This window comes from Thunnus maccoyii, chromosome 18 (assembly GCF_910596095.1).
Source record: "Thunnus maccoyii chromosome 18, fThuMac1.1, whole genome shotgun sequence".
NCBI lineage: Eukaryota > Metazoa > Chordata > Actinopteri > Scombriformes > Scombridae > Thunnus > Thunnus maccoyii.
Window position 1 is genome coordinate 12,145,226 of NC_056550.1, and position 27,329 is coordinate 12,172,554.

General features: G+C 36.3%; 1 protein-coding gene and 5 gene segments (V, D, J or C); all 6 read left to right on the forward strand.

Moving 5' to 3' along the window:
* The first annotated feature begins 1,574 nt into the window (after positions 1 to 1,574).
* LOC121883907 lies at positions 1,575 to 4,757 on the forward strand. The segment is given in 4 exon segments: positions 1,575 to 1,617; positions 1,714 to 1,830; positions 2,752 to 2,922; positions 4,467 to 4,757. Coding segments are annotated over 4 exon segments (489 nt in total).
* Positions 4,758 to 5,216: 459 nt separating this feature from the next.
* LOC121883798 lies at positions 5,217 to 5,752 on the forward strand. The segment is given in 2 exon segments: positions 5,217 to 5,338; positions 5,429 to 5,752. Coding segments are annotated over 2 exon segments (336 nt in total).
* A 5,284-nt stretch (positions 5,753 to 11,036) lies between these two features.
* Positions 11,037 to 16,689, forward strand: LOC121883908. Its single transcript, XM_042392357.1, has 5 exons — positions 11,037 to 11,085; positions 11,174 to 11,472; positions 13,266 to 13,356; positions 15,728 to 16,018; positions 16,613 to 16,689. The coding sequence occupies exons 1-5, from the start codon at positions 11,037 to 11,039 to the stop codon at positions 16,687 to 16,689; spliced, it is 807 nt and encodes a 268-aa protein (XP_042248291.1).
* Positions 16,646 to 17,261, forward strand: LOC121883800. The segment is given in 2 exon segments: positions 16,646 to 16,735; positions 16,826 to 17,261. Coding segments are annotated over 2 exon segments (336 nt in total).
* An 864-nt stretch (positions 17,262 to 18,125) lies between these two features.
* LOC121883777 lies at positions 18,126 to 18,565 on the forward strand (the record flags this gene model as incomplete). The annotated part of the segment is given in 2 exon segments: positions 18,126 to 18,174; positions 18,264 to 18,565. Coding segments are annotated over 2 exon segments (351 nt in total), but the record flags the coding sequence as incomplete, so codon positions are not given.
* A 6,159-nt stretch (positions 18,566 to 24,724) lies between these two features.
* On the forward strand, positions 24,725 to 26,446 carry LOC121883797. The segment is given in 2 exon segments: positions 24,725 to 24,767; positions 25,954 to 26,446. Coding segments are annotated over 2 exon segments (357 nt in total).
* The last annotated feature ends 883 nt before the right edge of the window (positions 26,447 to 27,329 follow it).

A 27,329-nucleotide genomic window follows, 5' to 3' on the forward strand; every position in this document is an offset into this window, starting at 1 on the left:
TTTCTTTGCTGTCTTGACAGGTGTTGAAGGTCAGACTCTGACGGAATCTGAACCAGCAGTTAAAAAACCTGGAGAATCCCACAAACTGACCTGTACAACCTCTGGATTGTCATTCAGCAGCTATACTATGGCCTGGATCAGACAGGCTCCTGGAAAAGGACTGGAGTGAATTGCAGCTATCAGTAGTGGTGGTAGTGACACATACTACTCTCAGTCAGTTCAAGGCCGGTTCACCATCTCCAGAGACAACAGCAGACAGCAGCTGTATCTGCAGATGAACAGTCTTCAGACTGAATATTCTGCTGTTTATTATTGTCCTTAGTTGAAGTAGTTCAAGAAAATTATATAAATCCTCTTCTCTCGCTCATCTTTTTGAGAATCACGTGATATTTTGTTCAGCCTCAATGATCCATTTTCTAAGATAGAAAATATTTCTAAAAAGAGAAGTATATCACTATGATGTATAAATCATATTAATAAACAGAACTGTCTTCATTATTATGAAATAGCTTAAATGAAGATTTCTGCCTCCCAAAGTTTACGATCCATGCAGGTTTTTGGACCAAAAAGATTTGATGTGTTTTACACCCTTAATGAAAACCATTCTAAAGATAAGATGATCACTGAACTACAAACAATAATGTCTAAATGTTTAACCTGAGACTGACTTGTTAATAGTCTGATCATCTCATATTTTCTTAGTTTGCAGATTTTAAGATGAAATCAAAGTTAAATTCCTCACTGAGTACAACAAAGGTTGTGGACCTTCAACAAACTTCAACTTCTTTTGAAGTTTCAAACTACTTCAGCAACAACGTTAAACTGTCAAAATTGTCAACTTACTTTGCAAACACTCCGCACCCTACCCGACAGTTTTACATTTTACTTTAAAGAAAACCAAATACTTTTATGCATATCGTCACACAGATTTAAATTCCTGAGCATATGTTTAGAGGCTCCAAGTATCTCTGGGCTACATGTCTGTGGCTTCAAACATCTGCAAAAACTGAAAACATTTAAAACTTCAAACCACCAACTAGAACAAACAATTTGATTATTTCCACTGTAACTTCACTGCAATAATTATATAGATATAAAAAGATACTGTAGAATATTCCTCAAAAACTGGTATAAAATTAATCATTATTACAGAATATTTTTCTCCTTCCTGTCTCACAGTGATTAAATATAAAAATGAATAAATTACAACAAAAAATAATCAATCGTTAGTAGCTTTAAAAATATCCACTACATTAACATGAAGTATCCTCATAAGCTTTTGGTGAGTTTTTAAAATTAAATCATGAATGGACATATGAGAGTCAATATTAATATTCTTTATGACAATGCAATTAAACAATTCCGTTATTTGATTCAATCATTTATTTTCTCCTTTAGTCCCAATTTGAGAAGAAATGCTGATCTTTTCACCTTTAATACAACCTATTTAAATACAATGTAATCAACTATTCAACAATATGCAAATACATGTGATTCATAAGGAAGTGAAGTGTGTGTGTGTGTGTCAGTGAGAGGACAGAAGAGCTCACATCAGTTCAGCTTCAACATCAACCATGTTCTCTGCAGCTCTGATGCTGCTGCTGGCAGCTGGATCCTGTGAGGAGCTTTCAGTGGATTCACACTAATAAACACATTAGAAACACTGAATAGTCAGATGAATGATGGAGATAATGTTGATTTCTCTTTCCACAGGTGTGTACAGTATTGATCTCATCCAGCCAGACTCAATGGTTGTGCAGCCTGGACAGTCTTTGACCATCACCTGTCAGGTCTCTGGTTATTCTCTGACTGATAGCAGCTATGCAACAGGTTGGATCAGACAGCATGAAGGAAAACCAATGGACTGGATTTTGCATCGGTGGGGAGGAGGCAGCTTTTATCAAAATAATGCTCTGAAGGACAAGTTCCTTTATCACACACACACCTCTAATAGTTCAGTGACATTAAAGGGACTGAATCTGCAGTCTGAGGACGCAGCTGTGTATTACTGTGTCCGCAGCCCCACAATGATACAAACCACCAACAGACCTGCACAAATACCCAGAGATTCATGTGACTGAAACACACACAAACATGTTTTAAATATGAACATTAATAAAGATAGTGCTCTCTGCTTAGTTGATAACAATTTGTATTTGTGGAATTCACAGAACCTCTATATCTTTGAAGGCAGAAACAAATAGGGTGCAGATTTCCTTTTTTATTTGCAAATAAAAAAGGAATAATAATAATAATAATAATAATAATAATAATAATAATAATAATAAATAATTTGCTACATCATGAATTAAAGATTGTCAATCTTGAAAAAAGGGTTTTGTTCACCTTCTCCACCAGGTCAGATATTAGCTAGCAGGGATTTGATATTTTACATTTTCCTCTGTTGTTGTAGATACTCTACTTATGAAAATGTATCTGTGTTGAATATTTCCTTTTTAAACCTGTAGAGGGAGGTCTATGCAAACTCTTCCTTATAAAAATACAGCAATAGCAACTGTCATATAATTTGGAGCAGAACAACTGGAAGGGTTTTCTACATTGTTAAAACACTCTGATCAGAAAGAACTGAAGCACAGTGTTTATTACAGAATAAAAAACACAATTGTCTGGATTTTCTTGTTTGTAGTTACTATTCATTGTAAGAAAACTAATTCTTTTGCTTCTTTTGTAAATGTCTAACCTGTGATTTTCAAGTTTGATGGATGATGATCTTCATTTTTTTGCTTACAGGAGTTCAGAGTGAGATCAAACTGGACCAGTCTCCCTCTGAGGTGAAAAGACCTGGACAGACAGTGAAGATGTCATGTATCATATCTGGTTATAGCCTGACAAGATACTATATTCACTGGATAAGACAGAGACCAGGTAAAACTCTGGAGTGGATTGGCAGGATGAACACAGGTTCAAACTCTGCTAGCTATGCCAGCTCCTTTCAAAGCCGTTTCAGTACCTGGAGGTGAAGAGTCTGACAGCAGAAGATTCTGCTGTTTACTTCTGTGCTCGAAGAGTCACAGAGACTGAAGACAGTGAAGCAGCTGCACAAAAACCTCCACAGACACAACATTTGACCAGAGATGAAGCAGTTTTCAAGTAGCAGTTTGTTGGTGACTAAAACAATAGAATATTTATATTATCCTCTTATCTGCTGCAAATTATGCTCACAGGGAGTAATGAGAAACTTGATAACAAAATAAATCATGTTTAAACTGATTTGATTAAACCATGCATGTTAATGTGTCTCATGTCTGAACATGAATTTAATAGTAATACTTATGGACACATTTTACACACATTAAACTAAAACATGTCAACTAACCAAACACATTTGGAGAACCATTAATGGGGTTTTGAATGGGGATTAAAGGTGTATTTCCTAACAGTGATTTGAATGTACAAGTAATAATACTAAATAAGCATTTATTGCTTATTCCATATAAGAGCCTCAGTAAAACCATGTCTCAGAGAAGACCACTGCTAAACAGTAAACAGCATTTGTGTAGTTAAATTACTTTTCTAACTATCTAAACTGAGATGTCAGAGTCTGAAGGCAGTTGATGAACATTTCTTAGTTTGGAGTGGGATTAAAACTACAGTACAATATACACAGAGAACTGCAAAGGCTGTGAACTAAGAGGATAAATGGATGTCAAAAGTGTTTTTCAGTTGTAAACACACTTAACGGTCCACATTTTCCACTGTTTTGTTTACTTGTCTTAAATGTGATAGCAAAGATCACATTCATGTAAATTATTTGACCGATAAGCCAGCAGACATTTTCTACCTAACTACAGCAAATATATATATATCTTTTTGCATGTGGTTATACAAGGTTTCAGTTCCTTATTTAATTTCCTTTAGAACAAACATCTGCAATATGCAAACACTAAAACCCATAAAAAGTTTGTATAAATCAGCTGCAGCAAACTCAAGTATCGATACTATTTAGATTATTTTGCTTTCACATCTCTGGTGTTTGCAGTAACAAAATAAAATTAAATAAATCTCTTCATAAATATATGTAACTTTAGCAAAACAAATCTTTCTTAAATGTTTTAAATGAGTATTTCATAGTTGTCAAACTATATAAATGCTGTTTTATTTTGTGTTGTGTTCTCAACTTTAAACTTGACTTTCAAAGCAGTGATGTAGGAGGAGCTCCTGTAAACAAATTCTCAGGGGTCCAGTTAACATTATACATGAAGGGATTTGAAATACTAAGCACACTGTTAACATGGCTTACAGAAAGCGGCCACTCTTGGTAGTTGTTCTGTTTGTTTTAACTGCTGTTGAAGGTCAGACCATAACAGAGTCTGAACCAGCAGTTAAACAACCTGAAGAATCCCACAGACTCACCTGCACAACATCTGGGTTTGACTTTGGAAACTCAGTGTGGGTCAGACAGGCTCCTGGTAAAGGACCAGAGATGATCACTTTTATACACACAGCTAGTTACTCTATCTATTACTGCCAGTCAGTCCAGGGTAGATTCACCATCTCCAGAGATGACTCCAGCAGTAAGCTCTATCTGCAGATGAACAGTCTGAAGACTGAAGACACAGCAGTTTATTACTGTATTACCGACAGTAATAAGAGAGTCATATAAATATCACCTCCTCTATTTACCACCACCATTTATTACAATGTTGACTTCAGTGCATGCGGTTTTATTTTCAAATACAAAAAATATGACATTAAATATACATTTTAAGGACATAAATAGCAACATGATCCTCCTTTTGTTTATTTTTTTTTATATTAATTTAATATAATTATATTAAAATCAAATCGTATAAAAATATATTTGAATTTACAATATGTTTCAATTTCTCAAAATTATATTGGGGTATCAATTAAATATTTTTTTGTACAAAAGCAGAGATGAATTATTTGAAACACTTGACATGTTTCATTAAATACAGGGACTTGAGTTGATTAAATGAGTGATAAAACTGCTATCATTAATAAACTGTTTAGATATAAGTGAGTTGGTGATGAATATTTAAATATCGGAATCAAGGCCTTGATTCTACCTCTGTGAAATAATAATTAAAAAGGACAATGAAATTATAATTTCAAGACAGTGTAAATAAAATATTATTAATAACAACTTCCTCTATTTAGCTCCAGTTTCTCACACATTCTTATGCTCTATATTTGATTCTATGCAAACTCGGTGATCTTCCTTGTTACGCAGTTATAAAGATTTCTCATGAGACTGTCAGTGGAGGTGAAAGAGGATCAGAAGCTCACATCTCTTCAGCTTCACCATAAACCATGTTCTCTGTAGCTCTGCTGCTGCTGTTGGCAGCTGGATCCTGTGAGTCTCTCTGGATTTGTCATAGTCAGCAGTTCTTCTTTTGCAGTGTAACTTGATCATTTGTAACAAAACATTTTCTTCTTTTAACAGGTGTGAAGTGTGAACAGTTGACACAGCCAGCCTCAGTGACTGTGCAGCCAGGTCAACGCCTGACCATCACCTGTCAGGTCTCTTATTCTCTTAGCAGATATTACACAGCTTGGATCAGACAGCCTGCAGGGAAACAACTGGAGTGGATGAGTTCTGACACAGATGTCAAAGATTCACTAAAGAACAAGTTCAGTGTCAACTTAGACTCTTCCAGCAACACAGTGACTCTAAACGGACAGAATCTACAGCCTGAAGACACTGCTGTGTATTACTGTGCCAGAGACCCACAATAACACAAACCATCAGCAGACCTGAACAAAAACCTCTCAGGCAGCCACACATCCAACAGACACTTACAGTAGAGGACAGATGCAGCTGTGTTTCTGTCTTCTAGAGACATAAACAAGCAACACATGTACAGTACAAAAATCACCTGCTAAATGTAAACATCATATTTAGGACTGTGAGATTATGAAATAAAAAATACATTTAGAAGTTCAGTAATTAGTTACTCAGTACTTTAATCTTTCTCCCACCATTAAGGGCTCTGCATTTTCAAAAATGCAAAATGAACCATAAAACAAATTCAACTACAGTAAGATGTGGTCTTTCTAAAGGCCTGCATCTGACAAAAAGTTAGTTTCTCTACAGTAACCTAAAGAGTTTTAATCAAGAGTTTAAAATCTAATCAGAGCAGCATTACTGTAACACCCTTTCAGTGAATTAACCATTTATATGGTGATACTGATGACCATATAATGCTCTCAGTATGTTTGGCCTTTTGCTCCTTGCCAGACAGACGGATGAATATCAGAATATTTAAAGGCCCATATTGCTGTTTTTACCCCTGCATATACTTAACATTAGTGCCTATTATTTCATTAATTAAATTATCTGCTTGTGTAAGTACAGTATGAAAATAATTTTTGTTTGGATGATAATACAGTTGTGAACAGTTTGCAGTGTATTTTAGGAAACCCTGCATCTGTTAATTCAGAGTTGGCAACAAAATCTTGCAACATTTTTTCTGTTATGTATGTGCCTGGTTGATTTTTCTGTTGTGTTTGTGCTTCTAATTATTATTACTTTTATTTTCAGATCAAAAGTCTGATTTCAAAAGACATCATGCATGAATCATAGCGCATTTGGCTGAAAGCACAAATATAGTTTATACTGTAATTTTAACAGCCAACCAAAATGCTGGCCAAGTCCAGTCTAGTTGTTTCCTCCCTGTGAGGAGGAGTCAATGCAAAACTTTGATGTCTTCCACCTCTACTTATCTGACTTATCTGGATGACAGAGAACAGTGGACACACAGTTTAACATGATGGACTATAGGACAGGACTGTTGCTTTTAACTATCTGCTGGGCAGGTGAAGATCTTCACTGATCTTGAGTTGAAGACATCATAAGAAAGTTTAAAACTTACAGCAAATAACTGTTTCCTTTTTTGTCTTGACAGGTGTTGATGGTCAGACTCTGACAGAATCTGAACCAATAGTTAAAAAGCCTGGAGAATCCCACAAACTGACCTGTACAACATCTGGATTCACATTCAGTAGCTACAACATGAACTGGGTCAGACAGGCTCCTGGAAAAGGACTGGAGTGGATTGCTTATATCAGTAGCAGTGGTAGTAGCAAATACTATTCTCAGTCAGTTCAAGGCCGGTTCACCATCTCCAGAGACAACAGCAGACAGCAGCTCTATCTGCAGATGAACAGTCTGAAGACTGAAGATTCTGATGTTTATTATTGTGCTCGAGACTCACAGTGACTGGAGTTGGTTGAGCAGCTGTACAAAATCCTACAGTACTCATCATCTCTGGGCTGATAAACTACTTTGCATGATTAATTTTTATATGTTCATTCTTTTTCATGTACAAAATGTATTTCATTTCACAGTTCACACTTTAATAAGGTGCTGAATCATGAAAATGAGATATTAGGTATTTGTGTGGAACATTCTGATATATTGGAGGTTTAATTTAGACAAGTAAATAAACAAGGATTAATAACATGATGAGTTTTCAAAATATCCAAAGCCAATAAAACATAAATAAATAATAAAGTAGATCAAACAAAGAAAACTAGTCCTTTAAATATATCTTTCAACAATGCATCTTCTGCTTTTCTGTGTTCGCTGTCATGTTGGCACTTAAGTGAATATTTTGGGTAACTAAGGAAAAGTAAAAAGTAAACAATTAAAAAAAAAAAAAAAAGAAAGAAAAGAAAATCCAAACTTGAGAGGGAACATAAGGATCAACTGGCTATAACAGTTTTCCCAGCAATGTTCACATACAGGAGGATCCATTAGTCCCCCATTACCTCACATGATTAATGTCCTCAGTTCAAGTAGTTCAAGAAGACGACAATGATGAAAGAAATTTCCTTCACACCAAAAGATCTTTTTGGAGCCAGTGATATTTTAATTGGGTTTTAAAAGTAGTTTAGTTTAAGTTGAAAAGTTTTAATTATCTTCTTACCTAAAGCAACTAACTATGTTTTAATATGAATTTCAGTATCTGAGCAGCTCTCTAGAGACTCCAAGTTTCACTGAATATCTGTGGCTTCAAACATCTGCAACACTGAAGCCAATTAAAGTATTTTATGTGAAACTCCAAACCTCCACACAGCTGGAGAAAACTCATAATGTTACATGATTTTGTTGTCACTTCACTTTCTGTTGGCAAATGATGAATTTAAGTATACAAGTAAAGAAACAAATACAGTAATTTTAAATTAAAAGTAGATAAAAATATCTTGTCGGACTATTTTTAATTCACAGTTCATTCACAGTAGAGTCACCAAAGACATATTTTCAAAACATTTTGTTAATGTTTTCATCCATTATTACACAAATTAAATTATTGTATCTTATCCTTGAAACACTCAGTATTAGAATAAACTTAATTTGTCTACATTAATACATTAATAGAGGGTAAATTATTTTAAATGTCATGTCAAACAAAATCATTGCACCATTCACAAGTTCACTAAATTAACCATATATCATGTTTAAGTACATATTCAGTCTGAAAACTCGAGAAAGAAGAAAGACTGAACCTTTCACCTCAAAGTGATAAATAGAAGTAACAAGAAATAGATAATAGTTTATTCAACAATATGCACATAAATGTCACTCATAAGGAAGTGTGTGTCAGTGAGAGGACAGAAGAGCTCACATCAGTTCAGCTTCAACATCAACCATGTTCTCTGCAGCACTGATGTTGCTGCTGGCAGCTGGATCCTGTGAGGAGCTTTCAGTGGATTCACACTAATAAACACAGTAGAAATAATGTTGAGATAATGTTAATTTCTCTTGCCACAGTTGTGAAATTTCATCCAGACTTTAGTGTTGTATTTTCAGTTGATAACTCATGTAAGTACAGTTTAAAAATCACCTTGTATGCTTCAACAAGGACTATTGATTTTATATTATTACTATTATTTAATATTTATCAGAATGTCATGTTGATTATTTTTGTGCAAAGGTTTTTTGTGTTATAAAAATGCAGCTTTGAGCAAACAATTTCTAGTTTGTTTTGGAAAACTCTCTGACATCCATTCATTCAGAGTTGGCTGTAAAATGTTGCAAATCGTTACTGAAATGTTTGTGCCTGATTGATTCTTCTGTTGCCTACCGTCCATTTGCTTGTAGCTTGAAGTTTTGGGAATCTAAAATCATGAGAGTGAAAAATAACATTGCACTTCTTAAAAATACCACAGGGGGGCAGTCACTATCAAGTTTCTCTCTCATCTGTCACTGGTCCACTTTTCTCACTGATCTGAAATGAATGATGAACTGACCTAGAAATGTTTGTGCCTGACTGATTCTTCTGTTGTGTCCAACACTGCTCTTCTCCTCACTGAATTTTAGTCTTTGTGTCTCTTACCTTTTAGCACTGTGTCTCCAAACCTCAGACTGGTAAAAATGCAAATTCAGTCACTGTCACCCAATCTCCACCCATTCTGCCTGCACAATATATCCTTCACATCAGCCTTTGCAGTTGCAGACTCAGCCAACGTCCCACCATGACAGTTGTACAAAGCTTCTTCCTCTTGGCTCTCATTTCAGGTGAGTGAAGTCAGTATCCAGCAGAAGAAGAGAAAGGGAGCTTTGGATGACTGCTGGCTTCCTGTCATCTAAACTCTGTGTCTGTTTCAGCTGCTCAGGGTCAATCCCTCACCTCCTCAGAGCCAGTGGTCAACAGACCTGGAGAGTCAGTCACTCTGTCCTGTAAAGTGGAAGGACTTTCTCTAGCTTGGCTGCACTGGATTCGTCAGAAATCAGGGAAAGGACTGGAATGGATCGGACGCATTGATAGCGGAACTGGCACAATATTTGCCTAAAGTCTCCAAGGCAAATTTTCCATCACTAAAGATACTTCCAGAAATGTTGTGTACTTGGAGGTGAAGAGTCTGAAACCAGAAGATTCTGCTGTTTATTACTGCGCGCGAGAGCCACAGTGACACAGGAGCCTACAAAGCTGTACAAAAACTGAAAAACACTAAACACTGTATAAGAAGCACTGAAGCATGTCAGGGCTTTGAAACAAATTTCCTTTTGAATGATGGCCAACAGTTAACAATGAAACACATTTCATCAATACAAAATAATTTGTCATTGTGTTGAGACACTTTATCCTGAAACATTTAGTCATCTGATGGGAGCAGATCTTTAAATGTCTTTAAATATGTCAATATCTCAAAATAACACTAATACTAATACTCATTTTTCTACTTGTAGCTGACCAACAACTGAGAAAAACAAACACACAGCAGAAAAAAAAAAAAAAAATTATTTATATAGCCAAACAAAATGACAAATTATATAATTTCCTCAAAGGACTTTTCAGTCTGTACAGCATACAACATTCATCCCTAAACCCTCAGTTTCAATAAGGAATTTCCTCAAACCAAAATATTACAAAAACAGTGTTGCATGAAGTAGTGCGACAAAAGCAACATAAAAAAGCAACTCACAACAGATTGATTTCATAATTGGTCATGATCACAGTGACTTCAGTGGTATCTGATACTCCTTCCATGTTCATTCCTTTAATTATCATTTATATCAGTTAATATCACTCATTGCCATCTTTGCTCAGTCACAGCTGCCTTCACTGCCCTTTGCCTTTCATGTACTGTATGTACACTGAAATGTTCCTGTATATAATCACATTTTAATATGTATTGTGCAGTCCTCTGATGTTTCTGCTACTGACAGTAATTGTAGTAGGATATTCCTTAATAATTATCTGTTAACATTTTCTTTTCTGTTAATATGAAATGCAACAAATGTGAATTGGTAGAAGTTTGCTTGGAGTTTAATAGTTAAACAGCCTCTGTGAATCCACTGATGAGCTTGGAATAGTATATGTGTTGGATTGCACATCTCACACATTATATAATATGCTTTATTAAGGGAAATATTGATGTTACACAAATAAGATCAGTAATTCCCGCGTTTCAAAAACTGAGAGTAAATTGCAATCCAGTTGTTTCCTCCCTGTGAGGAGGAGTCAATGCAAAACTTTAGAAGTCTTCCACCTCTACTTATCTGACTGCGGAGAGGATGACAGAGAACAGTGGACACACAGTTTAACATGAAGGACTATAGGACAGGACTGCTGCTTTTAACTATCTGCTGGGCAGGTGAAGATCTTCACATATCTTTATTTGACATATTTACATTTGTATTAACAACTTGATGCATGTTAGGCTCTTTTTTCTGTCTTGGCAGGTGTTGAAGGTCAGACTCTGACAGAATCTGGACCAGCAGTTAAAAAGCCTGGAGAATCCCACAAACTGACCTGCACAACATCTGGATTCACATTCAGCAGCTACTGGATGCATTGGGTCAGACAGGCTCCTGGAAAAGGACTGGAGTGGATTGCTGCTGATGGTGGTGGTAGTAGCAAATACTACTCTCAGTCAGTTCAAGGCCGGTTCACCATCTCCAGAGACAACAGCAGACAGCAGCTGTATCTGCAGATGAACAGTCTGAAGACTGAAGATTCTGCTGTTTATTATTGTGCTCGAGACTCACAGTGACTGGAGTTGGTTGAGCAGCTGTACAAAATCCTACAATAGTTCTCCTTACTAGGATGATAGATCACAACAACTATCTCATATGATTAATGTCTTCAGTTTAAGTAGTTCAAGAAAATTTTGTAAGTCCTCTACTCCTATTCATCTTTGGAGAACAATGTGATATTTTTTGGGCCTTAAAGATACATTTTACAAGAGAAAAAAATATTTCTAATAAGAGAAGTATATCGCTTGGATATGTAAATCATATTAATAGACAGAACTGTCTTCCTTATTACCAAAGAGCTTAAATTAAGATGTCTGACACTCAAGAGATTACGATCAGTTACAGTTTCTGGACTCAGTATTTGAACAAGACAGAAAAGTTTTTTTTTTTTTTTTTTTCCCCCTTTATTTAGTGCAGAGTGTGAATAACACAAATTGAGTGCAGGACAAGTGATTAACATGAACCAGGGTGAGAGACAGAGTTTTATTTTATTTTATTTTATTTTTTTATTTTTATATTTTTATATTTTAAGTGTGTTTTACACCCTTAGCTTAAAAGATAAGATGATCACTGAATTAAAACATTAGTTGTGCAGTTAAATGTTTTGTCTAAATGTTTAACCTGAGAGTTAATTGTTAACAGTCTGATTATTTCACCTTTTCTCAGTTTGCAGAATTAATATGAAATCAAAGCTTCAATACTCACTGAATATAAAACAGGATGTTTAGTATGGTATCAATGAAGTTTCAAACTACTTCAGCAACAACATTAAACTGTTAACACTGTCAGTTTATCTCACAGACACCCCACTAAAGATTGTTTTAAATTAATATAATTATCTTTTTTAATTAACTTTTAAGGAAAACAAATAGTTTTATGCAGATCATCACACAGGTTTCAGTTCCTGAACCTCTGTTCAGAGTCTCCAAGTTTGTTTGGGCTACATGTCTGTGACTTCAAACATCTGCAAAAACTGAAAACATTCAAACTTTTGTATTCAAAGCTCCAAACCTCCATCTAACCAGAACAAACTCAAGTCTTCATGCTATTTGAGTATTTCCCCTGTCACTTCACTGCAGTAATTAAATAGATATATACTGTACATACAGACACTCAGTAAAATATTTGTCGATTGTTGACACTTATTTTTCTTTACTTTAAAATATATTTAAAATATATATATTTTAATCTTTCTTTCTCTTTCTTCTTCTTTTCCTTTCTCACAAAGATTTAGAAAATATGAAATAAAATACAACAAAAATTACAACTAAAATAGTAAAATCTTGGTTGTAAAAAAACTCTATCAGAGAAAATTCACATTAATTTGAAGTATTGTCAAAATCTTTATATGATTTTTAAAAATTAAAATGATAAATTAACTCAGGTCTATATAAATGTTCTTTATAACAATGTAATTCAACAATAACTTTATTTGATTCAATTATTTCTTTCTACTTCAGTCTGGATTTGAGATGAAAAGCTGATCTTTTCATCTCAACAGAACCTATTTAAATAAAATGTAATAAATCATTGAACAATATGCAAATAAATGTTATTCATAAGGAAGTGAAGTGTGTGTGTGTGTCAGTGAGAGGACAGAAGAGCTCACATCAGTTCAGCTTCAACATCAACCATGTTCTCTGCAGCTCTGATGCTGCTGCTGGCAGCTGGATCCTGTGAGGAGCTTTCAGTGGATTCACACTAATAAACACATTAGAAACACTGAATAGTCAGATGAATGATGGAGATAATGTTGATTTCTCTTTCCACAGGTGTGTACAGTATTGATCTCATCCAGCCAGACTCAATGGTTGTGCAGCCTGGACAGTCTTTGACCATCACCTGTCAGGTCTCTGGTTATTCTCTGACTGATAGCAGCTATGCAACAGGTTGGATCAGACAGTGTGAAGGAAAACCAATGGACTGGATTATACATCGGTGGGGAGGAGGTGACTTTTATCAAAATAATGCTCTGAAGAATAAGTTTCTTTATTACACACACACCTCTAATAGTTCAGTGACATTAAAGGGACTGAATCTGCAGTCTGAGGACGCAGCTGTTTATTACTGTGTACGTCACCCCACAGTGATACAAATCACCAACAGACCTGCACAAATACCCAGAGACTCATGTGACTGAAACACACACACAAACATGTTTTAAATATGAACATTAATAAAGACAGTGCTCTCTGCTTAGTTGATAACAATTTGTATTTGTGGAATTCACAGAACCTCTATATCTTTGAAGGCAGAAACAAATAGGGTGCAGATTTCCTTTTTTATTTGGCTAAACTGAAATAAAGTAATTTGCTACATCATGAAATAAAGATTGTCGATGTTGAAAAAAAAAAGTTTTGTTCACCTTCTCCACCAGGTCAGATATTAGCTAGCAGGGATTTGATATTTTACATTTTCCTCTGTTGTTGTAGATACTCTACTTATGAAAATGTATCTGTGTTGAATATTTCCTTTTTAAACCTGTAGAGGGAGGTCTATGCAAACTCTTCCTTATAAAAATACAGCAATAGCAACTGTCATATAATTTGGAGCAGAACAACTGGAAGAGTTTTCTACATTGTTAAAACACTCTGATCAGAAAGAACTGAAGCACAGTGTTTATTACAGAATAAAAAACACAATGGTCTGGATTTTATTGTTTGTAGTTACTATTCATGATAAGAAAACTAATTCTTTTACTACATTTTTAAATGTTCAACGTGTGATTTTCAAGTTTGATGGATGATGATCTTCATTTCTTTGCTTACAGGAGTTCAGAGTGAGATCAAACTGGACCAGTCTCCCTCTGAGGTGAAAAGACCTGGAGAGACAGTGAAGATGTCATGTGTCATATCTGGTTATAGCCTGACAAGATACTATATTAACTAGATAAGAAAGAGACCAGGTAAAGCTCTGGAGTGGATTGGGAGGATGAACACACGTTCAAACTCTGCTAGCTATGTCAGCTCCTTTCAAAGCCGTTTCAGTACCTGGAGGTGAAGAGTCTGACAGCAGAAGATTCTGATGTTTACTTCTATGCTCGAAGAGTTACAGTGACTGAAGACAGTGAAGCAGCTGCACAAAAACCTCCACAGACACAACATTTGACCAGAGATGAAGCAGTTTTCAAGTAGCAGTATATTGGTGACTAAAACAATAGAATATTCATATTATCTTCTTATCTGCTGCCAATTACGCTCACAAGGAGTAATGAGAAACTTGATAACAAAATAAATCATGTTTAAATTGATTTGATTAAACCATGCATGTTAATGTGTCTCATGTCTGAACATTAATTTAATAATAATACTTAGAAATACTTATGGACACATTTTACACACATTAAACTAAAACATGTCAACTAACCAAACACATTTTGAGAACCATTAATGGGGTTTTGAATGGGGAATGAATGAATGAATGAATGTACAAATAATAATACTAAATAAGCATTTATTGCTTATTCCATAAGAGCCTCAGTAAAACCATGTCTCAGAGAAGACCACTGCTAAACAGTAAACAGCATTTGTGTAGTTAAATTACTTTTCTAACTATCTAAACTGAGATGTCAGAGTCTGAAGGCAGTTGATGAACATTTCTTAGTTTGGAGTGGGATTAAAACTACAGTACAATATACACAGAGAACTGCAAAGGCTGTGAACTAAGAGGATAAATGGATGTCAAAAGTGTTTTTCAGTTGTAAACACACTTAACTGTCCACATTTTCCACTGTTTTGTTTACTTGTCTTAAATGTGATAGCAAAGATCACATTCATGTAAATTATTTGACCGATAAGCCCTCAGACATTTTCTACCTAACTACAGCAAATATATATATATATATATACTTCTTTTTGCATGTCGTCATACAAGGTTTCAGTTCCTTAGTATTTAATTTCCTTTAGAGGCCCCAGGTTTCTCTGTATGTCTGTAGATTCAAACATCTGCAATATGCAAACACTAAAACCCATAAAAAGTTTGTATAAATCAGCTGCAGCAAACTCAAGCATCGATACTATTTAGATTATTTTGCTTTCACATCTCTGGTGTTTGCAGTAACAAAATAAAATTAAATAAATCTCTTCATAAATATATGTAATTTTAGCAAAACAAATCTTTCTTAAATGTTTTAAATGAGTATTTCATAGTTGTCAAACATTATACATGAAGGGATTTGAAATACTAAGCCCACTGTTAACATGGCTTACAGAAAGCGGACACTCTTGGTAGTTGTTCTGTTTGTTTTAACTGCTGTTGAAGGTCAGACCACAACAGAGTCTGAACCAGCAGTTAAACAACCTGAAGAATCCCACAGACTCACCTGCACAACATCTGGGTTTGACTTTGGAAACTCAGTGTGGGTCAGACAGGCTCCTGGTAAAGGACTGGAGATGATCACTTTTATACACACAGCTAGTTCCTCTATATATTACTCCCAGTCAGTCCAGGGTAGATTCACCATCTCCAGAGATGACTCCAGCAGTAAGCTCTATCTGCAGATGAACAGTCTGAAGACTGAAGACACAGCAGTTTATTACTGTATTACCGACAGTAATAAGAGAGTCATAGAAATATCACCTCCTCTATTTACCACCACCATTTATTACAATGCTGACTTCAGTGAATATGGTTTTATTTTCAATTACACAAAATATGACATTAAATATACATTTTAAGGACATAAATAGCAACATAATCCTCCTTAAAAATTATAGTAAAATTAAATTGTATAAAATTATATTTGAATTTACAAAATGTTTCAATTTCTCAAAAATACATTTGGGTATCAATAAAATATTTTTTTGTACAAAAGTAGAAATGCATTATTTGAAACACTTGACATGTTTCATTAAATACAGAGACTTGAGTTGATTAAATGAGTGATAAAACTGCTATCATTAATAAACTGTTTAGATACAAGTGGGTTGGTGATGAATATTTATTAAATATTTAAATATTGGAATCAAGGCCTTGATTCTACCTCTTTGAAATGATAATTAAAAAGGACACTGAAATTATTATTTCAAGACAGTGTGAATAAAATAATATTAATAACAACTTCCTCTATTTAGCTCCAGTTTGTCACACATTCTTATGCTCTATATTTGATTCTATGCAAACTCAGTGATCTTCCTTGTTATGCAGTTATAAAGATTTCTCATGAGACTGTCAGTGGAGGTGAAAGAGGATCAGAAACTCACATCTCTTCAGCTTCACCGTAAACCATGTTCTCTGTAGCTCTGCTGCTGCTGTTGGCAGCTGGATCCTGTGAGTCTCTCTGGATTTGTCATAGTCATCAGTTCTTCTTTTGCAGTGTAACTTGATCATTTGTAACAAAACATTTTCTTCTTTTAACAGGTGTGAAGTGTGAACAGTTGACACAGCCAGCCTCAGTGACTGTGCAGCCAGGTCAAGGTCTGACCATCACCTGTCAGGTCTCTTATTCTCTTGGCAGCTATTACACACACTGGATCAGACAGCCTGCAGGGAAAGAACTGGAGTGGATGAGTTCTGACACAGATGTCAAAGATTCACTAAAGACCAAGTTCAGTGTCAACTTAGACTCTTCCAGCAACACAGTGACCCTAAATGGAAAGAATCTACAGCCTGAAGACACTGCTGTGTATTACTGTGCCAGACAACCACAATAACACAAACCATCAGCAGACCTGAACAAAAACCTCTCAGGCAGCCACACATCCAACAGACACTTACAGTAGAGGACAGATGCAGCTGTGTTTCTGTCTTCTGGAGACACAAACAAGCAACACATGTACAGTACAAAAATCACCTGCTAAATGTAAACATCATATTTAGGACTGTGAGATTATGAAATTAAAACATTTAGAAGTTCAGTAATTAGTTACTCAGTACTTTAATCTTTCTCCCACCATTAATGGCTCACAGTAGATTCTGCATTTTCAAAAATGAAAAATGAACCATAAAACAAATTCAACTACAGTAACATGTGGTCTTTCTAAAGGCCTGCATCTGACAAAAGTTAATTTCTCTACAGTAACCTCAAGAGTTTTAATCAAGAGTTTAAAATCTAATCACAGCAGCATTACTGTAACACTCTTTCAGTGAATTAACCATTTATATGGTGATACTGATGACCATATAATGCTCTCAGTATGTTTGGCCTTTTGCTCCTTGCCAGACAGACGGATGAATATCAGAATATTTAAAGGCCCATATTGCTGTTTTTACACCTCACATACTTTACATTAGTGCCTATTATTTAATTAATTCAATTATCTGCTCGTGTAAGTACAGTATGAACATAATTTTTGTTTGGATGATAATACAGTTGTGAACAGTTTGCTGTGTGTTTTAGGAAACCCTGCATCTGTTAATTCAGAGTTGGCAACAAAATCAACATTTCATCTGTTATGTATGTGCTTCTAATTATTATTACTTTTATTTTCAGATCAAAAGTCTGATTTCAAAAGACATCATGCATGAATCATAACCCATTTGGCTGGAAGCACAAATACAGTTTATACTGTAATTTTAACAGCCAACCAAAATGCTGGCCAAGTCCAGTCTAGTTGTTTCCTCCCTGTGAGGAGGAGTCAATGCAAAACCTTGATGTCTTCCACCTCTACTTATCTGACTGCAGAGAGGATGACAGAGAACAGTGAACACACAGTTTAACATGATGGACTATAGGACAGGACTGTTGCTTTTAACTCTCTGCTGGGCAGGTGAAGATCTTCACTGATCTTGAGTTGAAGACATCATAAGAAAGTTTAAAACTTACTGCTAATAACTGTTTCCTTTTTTGTTTTGACAGGTGTTGATGGTCAGACTCTGACAGAATCTGAACCAACAGTTAAAAAGCCTGGAGAATCCCACAAACTGACCTGCACAACATCTGGATTCACATTCAGCAGCTATGCTATGGCCTGGATCAGACAGGCTCCCGGAAAAGGACTGGAGTGGATTGCTTATATCAACAGTGGTGGTGGTAGCAAATACTATTCTCAGTCAGTCCAAGGCCGGTTCACCATCTCCAGAGACAACAGCAGAAAGCAGCTGTATCTGCAGATGAACAGTCTGAAGACTGACGATTCTGCTGTTTATTATTGTGCTCGAGACTCACAGTGACTGAGTTGGTTGAGCAGCTGTACAAAATCCTACAGTACTCATCATCTCTGGGCTGATAGACTCTGAGAAAGAACTATATTATATATTTAATCTTTTATTGTTGATTTTGTTTTTTAATGAACTCATAACACAAAACAGCCAAGGACAGAACAATTATGTTGGTAAAATCATTGTTCAGGAACATTAATATCTGTATCATATTTGAAATCTAATGTAGGTTACAATATAAGAGTGAAAAATAATGTTGCAGTTCTTGTAAAAAAACCCAAAAACAAACACTAGAGGGCAGTCACTATCAACTATCTCTGTCAGTAAACTGAGACACTCAGGTCCACTTTTCTTGCTGATCTAAACTGAATGATGAACTGAATTAAAGGTCACATTCGTGAGTTTGCTTCAATACATCACACATAAAACATTTACACTAAAAAACACATCACACATTTTTACTCCCTCTTAATCACAAATGAACAAATATGAAAAAATGACTAAGAAAAGGAAAAAGAAACATTGAACAACATCTGTATTGTTGGTGTCTGTTCTTAACTCACTTTATCTCTCTCAGTCCAACACTACTCTCCTCCTCACTGAACTTTGCTCTTGATGTCTCTTACCTTTTAACACTGTGTCTCCAAAATTCTGCATGCACAATATATCCTTCACATCAGCCTTTGCAGTTGCAGACTCAGCTGAATTCCCATCATGACAGTTGTGCAACAAAGCACGTGAAAGTCACGTGACCTGCAGGGAAGATGGCCGCTTGATACTTTTGCTCCTGCCCTCTCCCCCTCTTTCTTTGCAAAAACTCCCTACCAAGTATTTGTAAGGCAAAAATTTGGTCTTTCATAAGTACTTCAGCATCCTGATGTCTAAAAATGCTGCATACCAGATCTACTAAACCAACAAATATCAACCTAAACAGCGACAACGAGCTTCCCTGTGGTGGACCTGAGGACGCTAGCAGTGAGTTAGCAGACATGATTGCAGCAACTATGGAGAAACAACGCTTCGAATCCCAGCTTTCCAGCCTGAACGAAAAGCTCGATGATATCAAGGCCAACCTGACCACCTGTACTAAGGATATACAGAAATTCCGTGTGGAGTGCAACGACCTTTCCAAAAGGATGACAGTAACTGAAAAAGATACAAAGCTTAACAGTGCTAACTGGCAGAGCTTTGAAGCCAAGCTAGCAGACCTAGAAGATCGGAGCCGGCGAGATAATCTACGTATTCTGGGGATACCTGAGGGAGCCGAAGGTGCTAATGCTATTCAGTTCATCTCTTCTAATCTTCCTCAGTCTGGGTGAGCAAACTGTTGAGATTATGAGATCACGTCATATCCCCCAATCCAGCAAGGTCAACTTGGATGGCCCTCGCACTATCATATGCAAGCTCCTGTGTTTCACAGACCGAGACAGGATCCTCACAGCAGCAAGACATACTCAGCTCATTCTTGGCGGTAAAGATATTCGCTTCACTGCGGACCACAGCCGCCACACCATTGACCGACGCCGATGTTTCGCGCCTGCTACTGGCAACGCTAAGAAGATGGGTTTTCAAACCTTTCTCCTCTATCCAGCTAGGTTCAAACTGATCCGCGGCTCCCTACATCGCATCTTTGATTCTCACACAGATGCAGAAGACTTTCTAAAAGCTCAGGATCTTCAATGGTGGGCGCTTATATGGCCCTTGGCAAAAACATTCAGTACTGGATCGTGTGACATCTATGGTCAATTTTGACTGCTTATGTTGGAGGATCGCATAAGAGCCGGTCCACAGAACTATCCCTGTGAGGAAACCCATTGTCTGGTATTTGCTATTTTCATTTCATTATTTACAAGTCCCTTTTTATGGGAAGATGTTTTATGTTTATATAGGCAATTTGTTATTTTCTGAGATGCTATTAATATTGTAGCTTACTCCATCACATTTTCTTTTCTTTTTTTCCCTCCTTTTTTCATATGCTGTTCATGTAAAGCAATTTGCCTAAGCAAAACAACAGCACTAATATCTATTAGGTAGTTATCCATCACGGCCTATTTGACAGCCACATTTGGCTTTTAATGGAATGGGCTTTTGCGCCAGGAATAGTAGCCCCCTTTCTCAGTGTCATGTGTCTACGAAATTTTTCCTCTTTTTTTCTGTTTTTTTTGCTATGGGGATAAGGTCTGTTTATTTTATTTTTGATTTTCTTTTTGGGTACTCCCCGCTAAGGGACTTTTTTGGGCAATGTGGCGCCCAGGGCTGGGAGGGTTATAGTTCTTATCTTTCTCATTATTACAACGATACTCAGGTGACTGGACTTTTGTGTATGTTACTTATTTGTTTAGAATGGGGATGTCTTACATTGCTCTTTACTTCTGTTCAACTTAACTTAGTATCCCCATGACTACTTTACAGTTAGCCAGCTGGAATATCAAAGGTCTGAATAGCCCTATCCAACGCTCCGCTTATTTAGACCTTCTCCATAGGAAGCATATTGATATAGCTTTCATACAAGAGTCTCATCTGATAGCGGCCGACGTACATCGGTTTGCAGATAGATTTTATTATGTGGCTTCCTCAGCCTCTTTTGTTTGTAAGACCCGTGGTTCTTTAATTGTTCTGAAACGCTCCCTATCTATAAATATTCTAGAGAAATTTGGTAGCATTGATGGGCAGTGATTAAAACTATTATCTCTGGACGTAAATTAGCGTTTATTTCTGTTTACGCCCCTAATAAATTTGACTAAGAATTTTTTCATAACCTAAGTGGGATACTTTCAGAACTCCAGGATTTTGTGTTAATCTTAGGAGGGGATATGAATGCTGCCTTAGACCCTAATTTAGATCGCTCAGTCTTACAGGATCATCGTTCTCATTCTCAAATATCAGCTTCAACCTCTTTGTCACATATGATAGCAGAATTTAATTTACTAGATGCATATAGAGTGGTTAACCCTTCAGCTAGGCAGTATAGCTTTTTCTCCAATAGACATAGATCCTACTCGCGCATTGACTATATTTTTATCTCCTCAGGAATCTCTGAAATATATGATGCAACAATGCTTCCCTCTCCTTTGTCTGACCACTCTATCCTATTGGTTAAACTTATTTTATTAAATTCACTTGCTAAAGGGTCGCGCTGGCGATTCAACACCACTCCTTTGAAAAATATAGATTATTGTAAATATTTCAGGTGTGAAATTTGTGTCTGAGAACGCTGGTACTGGATGATCATCTGATATTTTGGTACGCATTAAAGGGGTGCATTAGGAACATTACCATATCTTTTGCCTCTCATCTTAATAAAACTCGATTTAGTAAAATTCATGAATTGGAATCAAAGCTTTTTGAATTGGAAAAGCAACAACAGCTAACATTTTGTGAGATTAGAGACCAAGATATTCAGGTAACACGCATAGAATTAGATTCTCTTCTTAGACGTAGAGCCGAATTTCTCATTCATAAAACTAGAAGAAATTATTATTTTAATGGCTCCAGACCTAGTCATCTTCTTGCTCAGAGATTGAGATATGACGACAAATTCTCCACTATTTCCGCTATCAAGTCCAGTCACTCGTATAAAATTGTTTCCAAACCCGAGGAAATAAATAGTGAATTTAGAAATTTTTATGCAAGGTTGTACTGTTCGGAAGTTACCCTAGACAGAGATAGATATGATCTTTTTTGTCAGAACCTGAATCTCCCGACCTTAAATCAGGAGGAATCTGATCAACTACAGACCCCTATTTCCCTTGAGGAACTTGAAAATGCCACACAACTAATGAAAAGGGGCAAATCACCAGGTTGGGATGGTATTCCTCCTGAAGTTTACCTGGTGTTTTGGGACCGCTTAGGTAAATTTATGTTACAGATGATCACTACTTCTATTGATAGAGGATTTTTTAATAGCGATACTAACTCTGCCATTCTCACTGTTCTTTTAAAACCAAAGAAAGACACCACCCTTTGTAACAGTTATAGGCCCTTGTCAAGTTTGAATGCAGAAATTGAAATATATGCCAAAGTGTTAGCCACCAGGCTTGAAACCCATATGACCAAACTTGTACATCATGATCAGTCTGGTTTTATTAAAACCTGTCAAGCGGCGGATAACATACGTAGACTACTCCATGTGATCACCTTCTCTCAGGACATTCCCTCATTTTGTGCAGTCCTTTCTTTAGATGCTAAACAGGCTTTTGACCGCCTAGAATGGGAATATTTATGGTATGTACTTGACAGATTTCGCTTGGGCCCAAATTACATTAAGATGATAAAAACGTTGTATGCTAATCCCCCCCCCCCCCCCCCCCCCCCCACCCCAGGGATACTGGGACAAGATTCACAGTCTCATCTCTAAATTTATTTGGAAGGGCAAGCGTCCTCGCCTTAAATTGACAACCCTGCAGCGTGGTAGACAGGAAGGAGGACTAGCCGTCCCTAACTTCAGGTTGTATTTTTGGTCTTTTGTGTTGCGCCCGTTATCAATCTGGTTAGACCCCAATGCTTCAGTCTCATGGCGGGCTCTTGAGGAAAACCTTGCCTCCCCACATCTCCTAAACTCTTCAAATCCAAGCTGGGCCCTATTATGTCTTTCCTTTTAACAACCTGGTACTTTGTAGAAAAAGCAACTCACTCTCAGTTAAAGTGGCATAATCACAGTCCCATCTTTCATAATTATGCTCTTCTTACAGGAGGTACCCCGTTTTCATTTCCCCAATGGAGTAATAGAGGCATCCACTCATTGTCTGACATCTGTAATGAAGGTGGTCTCAGAACATTTAATGATTTGCGAATAACACATAACCTACGTGGCTTCTCCTTTTTCTTACAACTCAGAGCATCCATGCATGCTCATGGTGTTCCCTGGGGGCAACTTCTCTATACCCATGAACTCCATCTTTTATTTAATGTGGGAGTTCGGTCAAGTGGTTTAGTTTCCAAGGTCTATAACTTGTTACTGAATTCTTCATGTGGTCCTCTCACTGTTCACCAGGTGTGGGAAAGAGAGTTTGAACATCTCGGTGGTGAGATCAATTGGTTTACAGTTTGGGATAATCTGGACCGCACATCTAAAAATCCTAACCATAAACTTATTCATTTTAATTTTTTACATAGATTTTATCTTACCCCTAGAAAATTCCATCTTATGAAACTCTCACCCTCTCCATTTTGTCATCTATGTACTCTAGGCTGTGTGGGCTCTTCTGTACATATGTACTGGGAGTTCCCTGGTGTGGCTGCATTTTGGAAAGTAGTAACTTCTGCATTATCTAATCTTCTGGGGGAGCATATTCCATGTTGCCCCAGATTGTTGATTCTGAATGATACTTCAACACTTAACCTGCCATCTACCAAATTTTTTATCTTATTTGTGGGTATTACTGCAGTGAAAAAAATGCTAGCTCTTAGATGGAAACCTTTCCCTCATTCCCTCACCTATACTCAATGGATGATGTCTTTTCTAAGTATTTTATACATGGAACAATCCATAGCTAGAATACATGGAGCTAAAGAATCTACTGTCCAGTCATGGGCCTCTGCAATAGCAGAGGTTAAACAGATGTTGGTTTGAATATGTTTTCATGTGACATTATAAGATATGCAATTGTAAGTTGATGTAATGTTGTAATATTATGCATTTCTCCAGCATGTATCAATAAACTATTGTGGGTTGGGAGGGGAGGGAACTGGGCGCCACATGGGTGGGAGGGAGGGAGGGATTACCCTTTGTTAGCTACACGGTGATAAATATCTCAAACATCCAGTGCAATAATGGATTTTTCAGCAAACTAATTGAATAAGTATTACTTCAGTAAATGTTCAAGCAATTTCCTAACTGTTAAGTTGAAGGGTATCGGTATCAGTTTATTATCATGAATTATGAAGGTTTGTATTCAATCTGCTCATTTGAGAAAATGAACACAACTTTAGTTTATCTTAATTTCTTGAAAAATCCCTAGGAATTGTCTGCCCGGTTGTGAATTGTGATTTGACAGATAATTATTACTAGAGGACTTAACTGGAATGTTTCAAAACTGTTGCCCCCTTCTCGTTATAGTGGGATATATTATGTTATTATACTTCGTTATTTTGTGTTGTTATTGTAACAAAATCTGTTATGTTTTTTCTTTGGAACAAAAAACCATTGATAACAAAAAAATGACAGTTGTACAAAGCTTCTTCCTCTTGGCTCTCATTTCAGGTGAGTGAAGTCTTGAGCTTTGAATGACTGCTGGCTTCCTGTCATCTAAACTCTGTGTCTGTTTCAGCTGCTCAGGGCCAGTCCCTCACCCCTCACTTTATCCTGAAACATTTAGTCATCTGATGGGAGCAGATCTTTAAATGTCTTTAAATAAGTCAATATCTCAAAATAACACTAATACTAATACTCATTTTTCTACTTGTAGCTGACCAACAACCGAGAAAAACAAACACACAGCAGAAAAAAAACTATTTTATTTTATTTATATAGCCAAACAAAATGACAAATTATATAATTTCCTCAAAGGACTTTTCAGTCTGTACAGCATACAACACCATTCATCCCTAAACCCTCAGTTTCAATAAGGAATTTCCTCAAACCAAAATATTACAAAAACAGTGTTGCATGAAGTAGTGCGACAAAAGCAACATAAAAAAACAACTCACAACAGATTGATTTCATTATTGGTCATGATCACAGTAACTGCAGTGGTATCTGATGCTCCTTCCATTTTCATTCCTTCAATTATCATTTATATCAGTTAATATCACTCATTGCCATCTTTGCTCAGTCACAGCTGCCTTCACTGCCCTTTGCCTTTCATGTACTGTATGTACACTGAAATGTTCCTGTATATAATCACATTTTAATATGTATGTTGCAGTCCTCTGATGTTTCTGCTACTGACAGTAATTGTAGTAGGATATTCCTTAATAATTATCTGTTAACATTTTCTTTTCTGTTAATATGAAATGCAACAAATGTGAATTGGTAGAAGTTTGCTTGGAGTTTAATAGTTAAACAGCCTCTGTGAATCCACTGATGAGCCTGGAATAGTATGTGTTGGATTGCACATCTCACACATTATAATATGCTTTATTAAGGGAAATATTGATGTTACAATTTCCGAGTTTCAATAACTGAGAGTAAATTGCAATCCAGTTGTTTCCTCCCTATGAGGAGGAGTCAATGCAAAACTTTAGAGGTCTTCCACCTCTACTTATCTGACTGCAGAGAGGATGACAGAGAACAGTGGACACACAGTTTAACATGATGGACTATAGGACGTGACTGCTGCTTTTAACTATCTGCTGGGCAGGTGAAGACTTATTAGTTTTCATTTTAACTTCATCAAATCAAGTTATAAGCTTAATGCATGTAATTAATTTATTTTTTGTCTTGACAGGTGTTGATGGTCAGACTCTGACAGAATCCGATCCAGTGATTAAAAAGCCTGGAGAATCCCACAAACTGACCTGTACAACATCTGGATTCACATTCAGCAGCTACTACATGAACTGGGTCAGGCAGGCTCCTGGAAAAGGACTGGAGTGGATTGCTGAAATCAGCAGTGATGGTAGTAGCAAATACTACTCTCAGTCAGTTCAAGGCCGGTTCACCATCTCCAGAGACAACAGCAGACAGCAGCTGTATCTGCAGATGAACAGTCTGAAGACTGAAGATTCTGCTGTTTATTATTGTGCTCGAGACTCACAGTGACTGAGTTGGTTGAGCAGCTGTACAAAATCCTACAATAGTTCTCCGTACTAGGATGATAGATCACAACAACTATCTCATATGATTAATGTCTTCAGTTTAAGTAGTTCAAGAAAATTTTGTAATTCCTCTACTCCTATCCATCTTTGGAGAACAATGTGATATTTTTTGGGCCTTAAAGATACATTTTACAAGAGAAAACAATATTTCTAATAAGAGAAGTATATCACTTGGATATGTAAATCATATTAATAGACAGAGCTGTCTTCATTATTACCAAAGAGCTTAAATTAAGATGTCTGACACGAGATTACGATCAGTTACAGTTTCTGGACTCAGTATTTGAACAAGACAGAAAAGTTTTTTGTTTGTTTTTTTTCCCCTTTATTTAGTGCAGAGTGTGAATAACACAAATTGAGTGCAGTGTGTGTGTGTGTGTGTGTGTGTGTGTGTGTGTGTGTGTGTGTTAGTGTTAGTGCATAAGGATATAGAGGGAAGAGAGCAGAGAGAACGAAAGAGAAGAAGAAAGAGAAAGAAAGAAGAAAAAACAGAGAAGAAAAGAAATGGAAAGCTGCAGTGTTGTGGGGGATCTCTGGTTTGGAACCAGGGTGAGAGACAGAGTTTTATTTTATTTCATTTATTTTTGTATTTTTTTATTTTTATATTTTGAATGTGTTTTACACCCTTAGCTTAAAAGATAAGATGATCACTGAATTAAAACATTAGTTGTGCAGTTAAATGTTTTGTCTAAATGTTTAACCTGAGAGTTAATTATTAACAGTCTGATTATTTCAGCTTTTCTCAGTTTGCAGAATTAATATGAAATCAAAGTTTCAATACTCACTGAATATAAAACAGGATGTTTTGTTCGGTATCAATGAAGTTTCAAACTACTTCAGCAACAACATTAAACTGTCAACATCGTCAGCTTATCTCACAGACACCCCACTAAAGATTGTTTTAAACTAATATAATTATCTTTTATAATTATCTTTTAAGGGAAACAAATAGTTTTATGCAGATCATCACACAGGTTTCAGTTCCTGAACATCTGTTCAGAGTCTC

What these genes read in the sequence shown, in the direction of transcription:
- LOC121883908 (XM_042392357.1), top strand. Translation starts at nt 11,037, where the DNA reads ATGAAGGACTATAGGACAGGACTGCTGCTTTTAACTATCTGCTGGGCA. An exon ending in TGATAGCAGCTATGCAACAG is followed by an intron (nt 13,357 to 15,727) that starts GTTGGATCAGAC and finishes CTGCTGTTGAAG; the next exon opens with GTCAGACCACAACAGAGTCT. An exon ending in TTATTACTGTATTACCGACA is followed by an intron (nt 16,019 to 16,612) that starts GTAATAAGAGAG and finishes CTTGTTATGCAG; the next exon opens with TTATAAAGATTTCTCATGAG.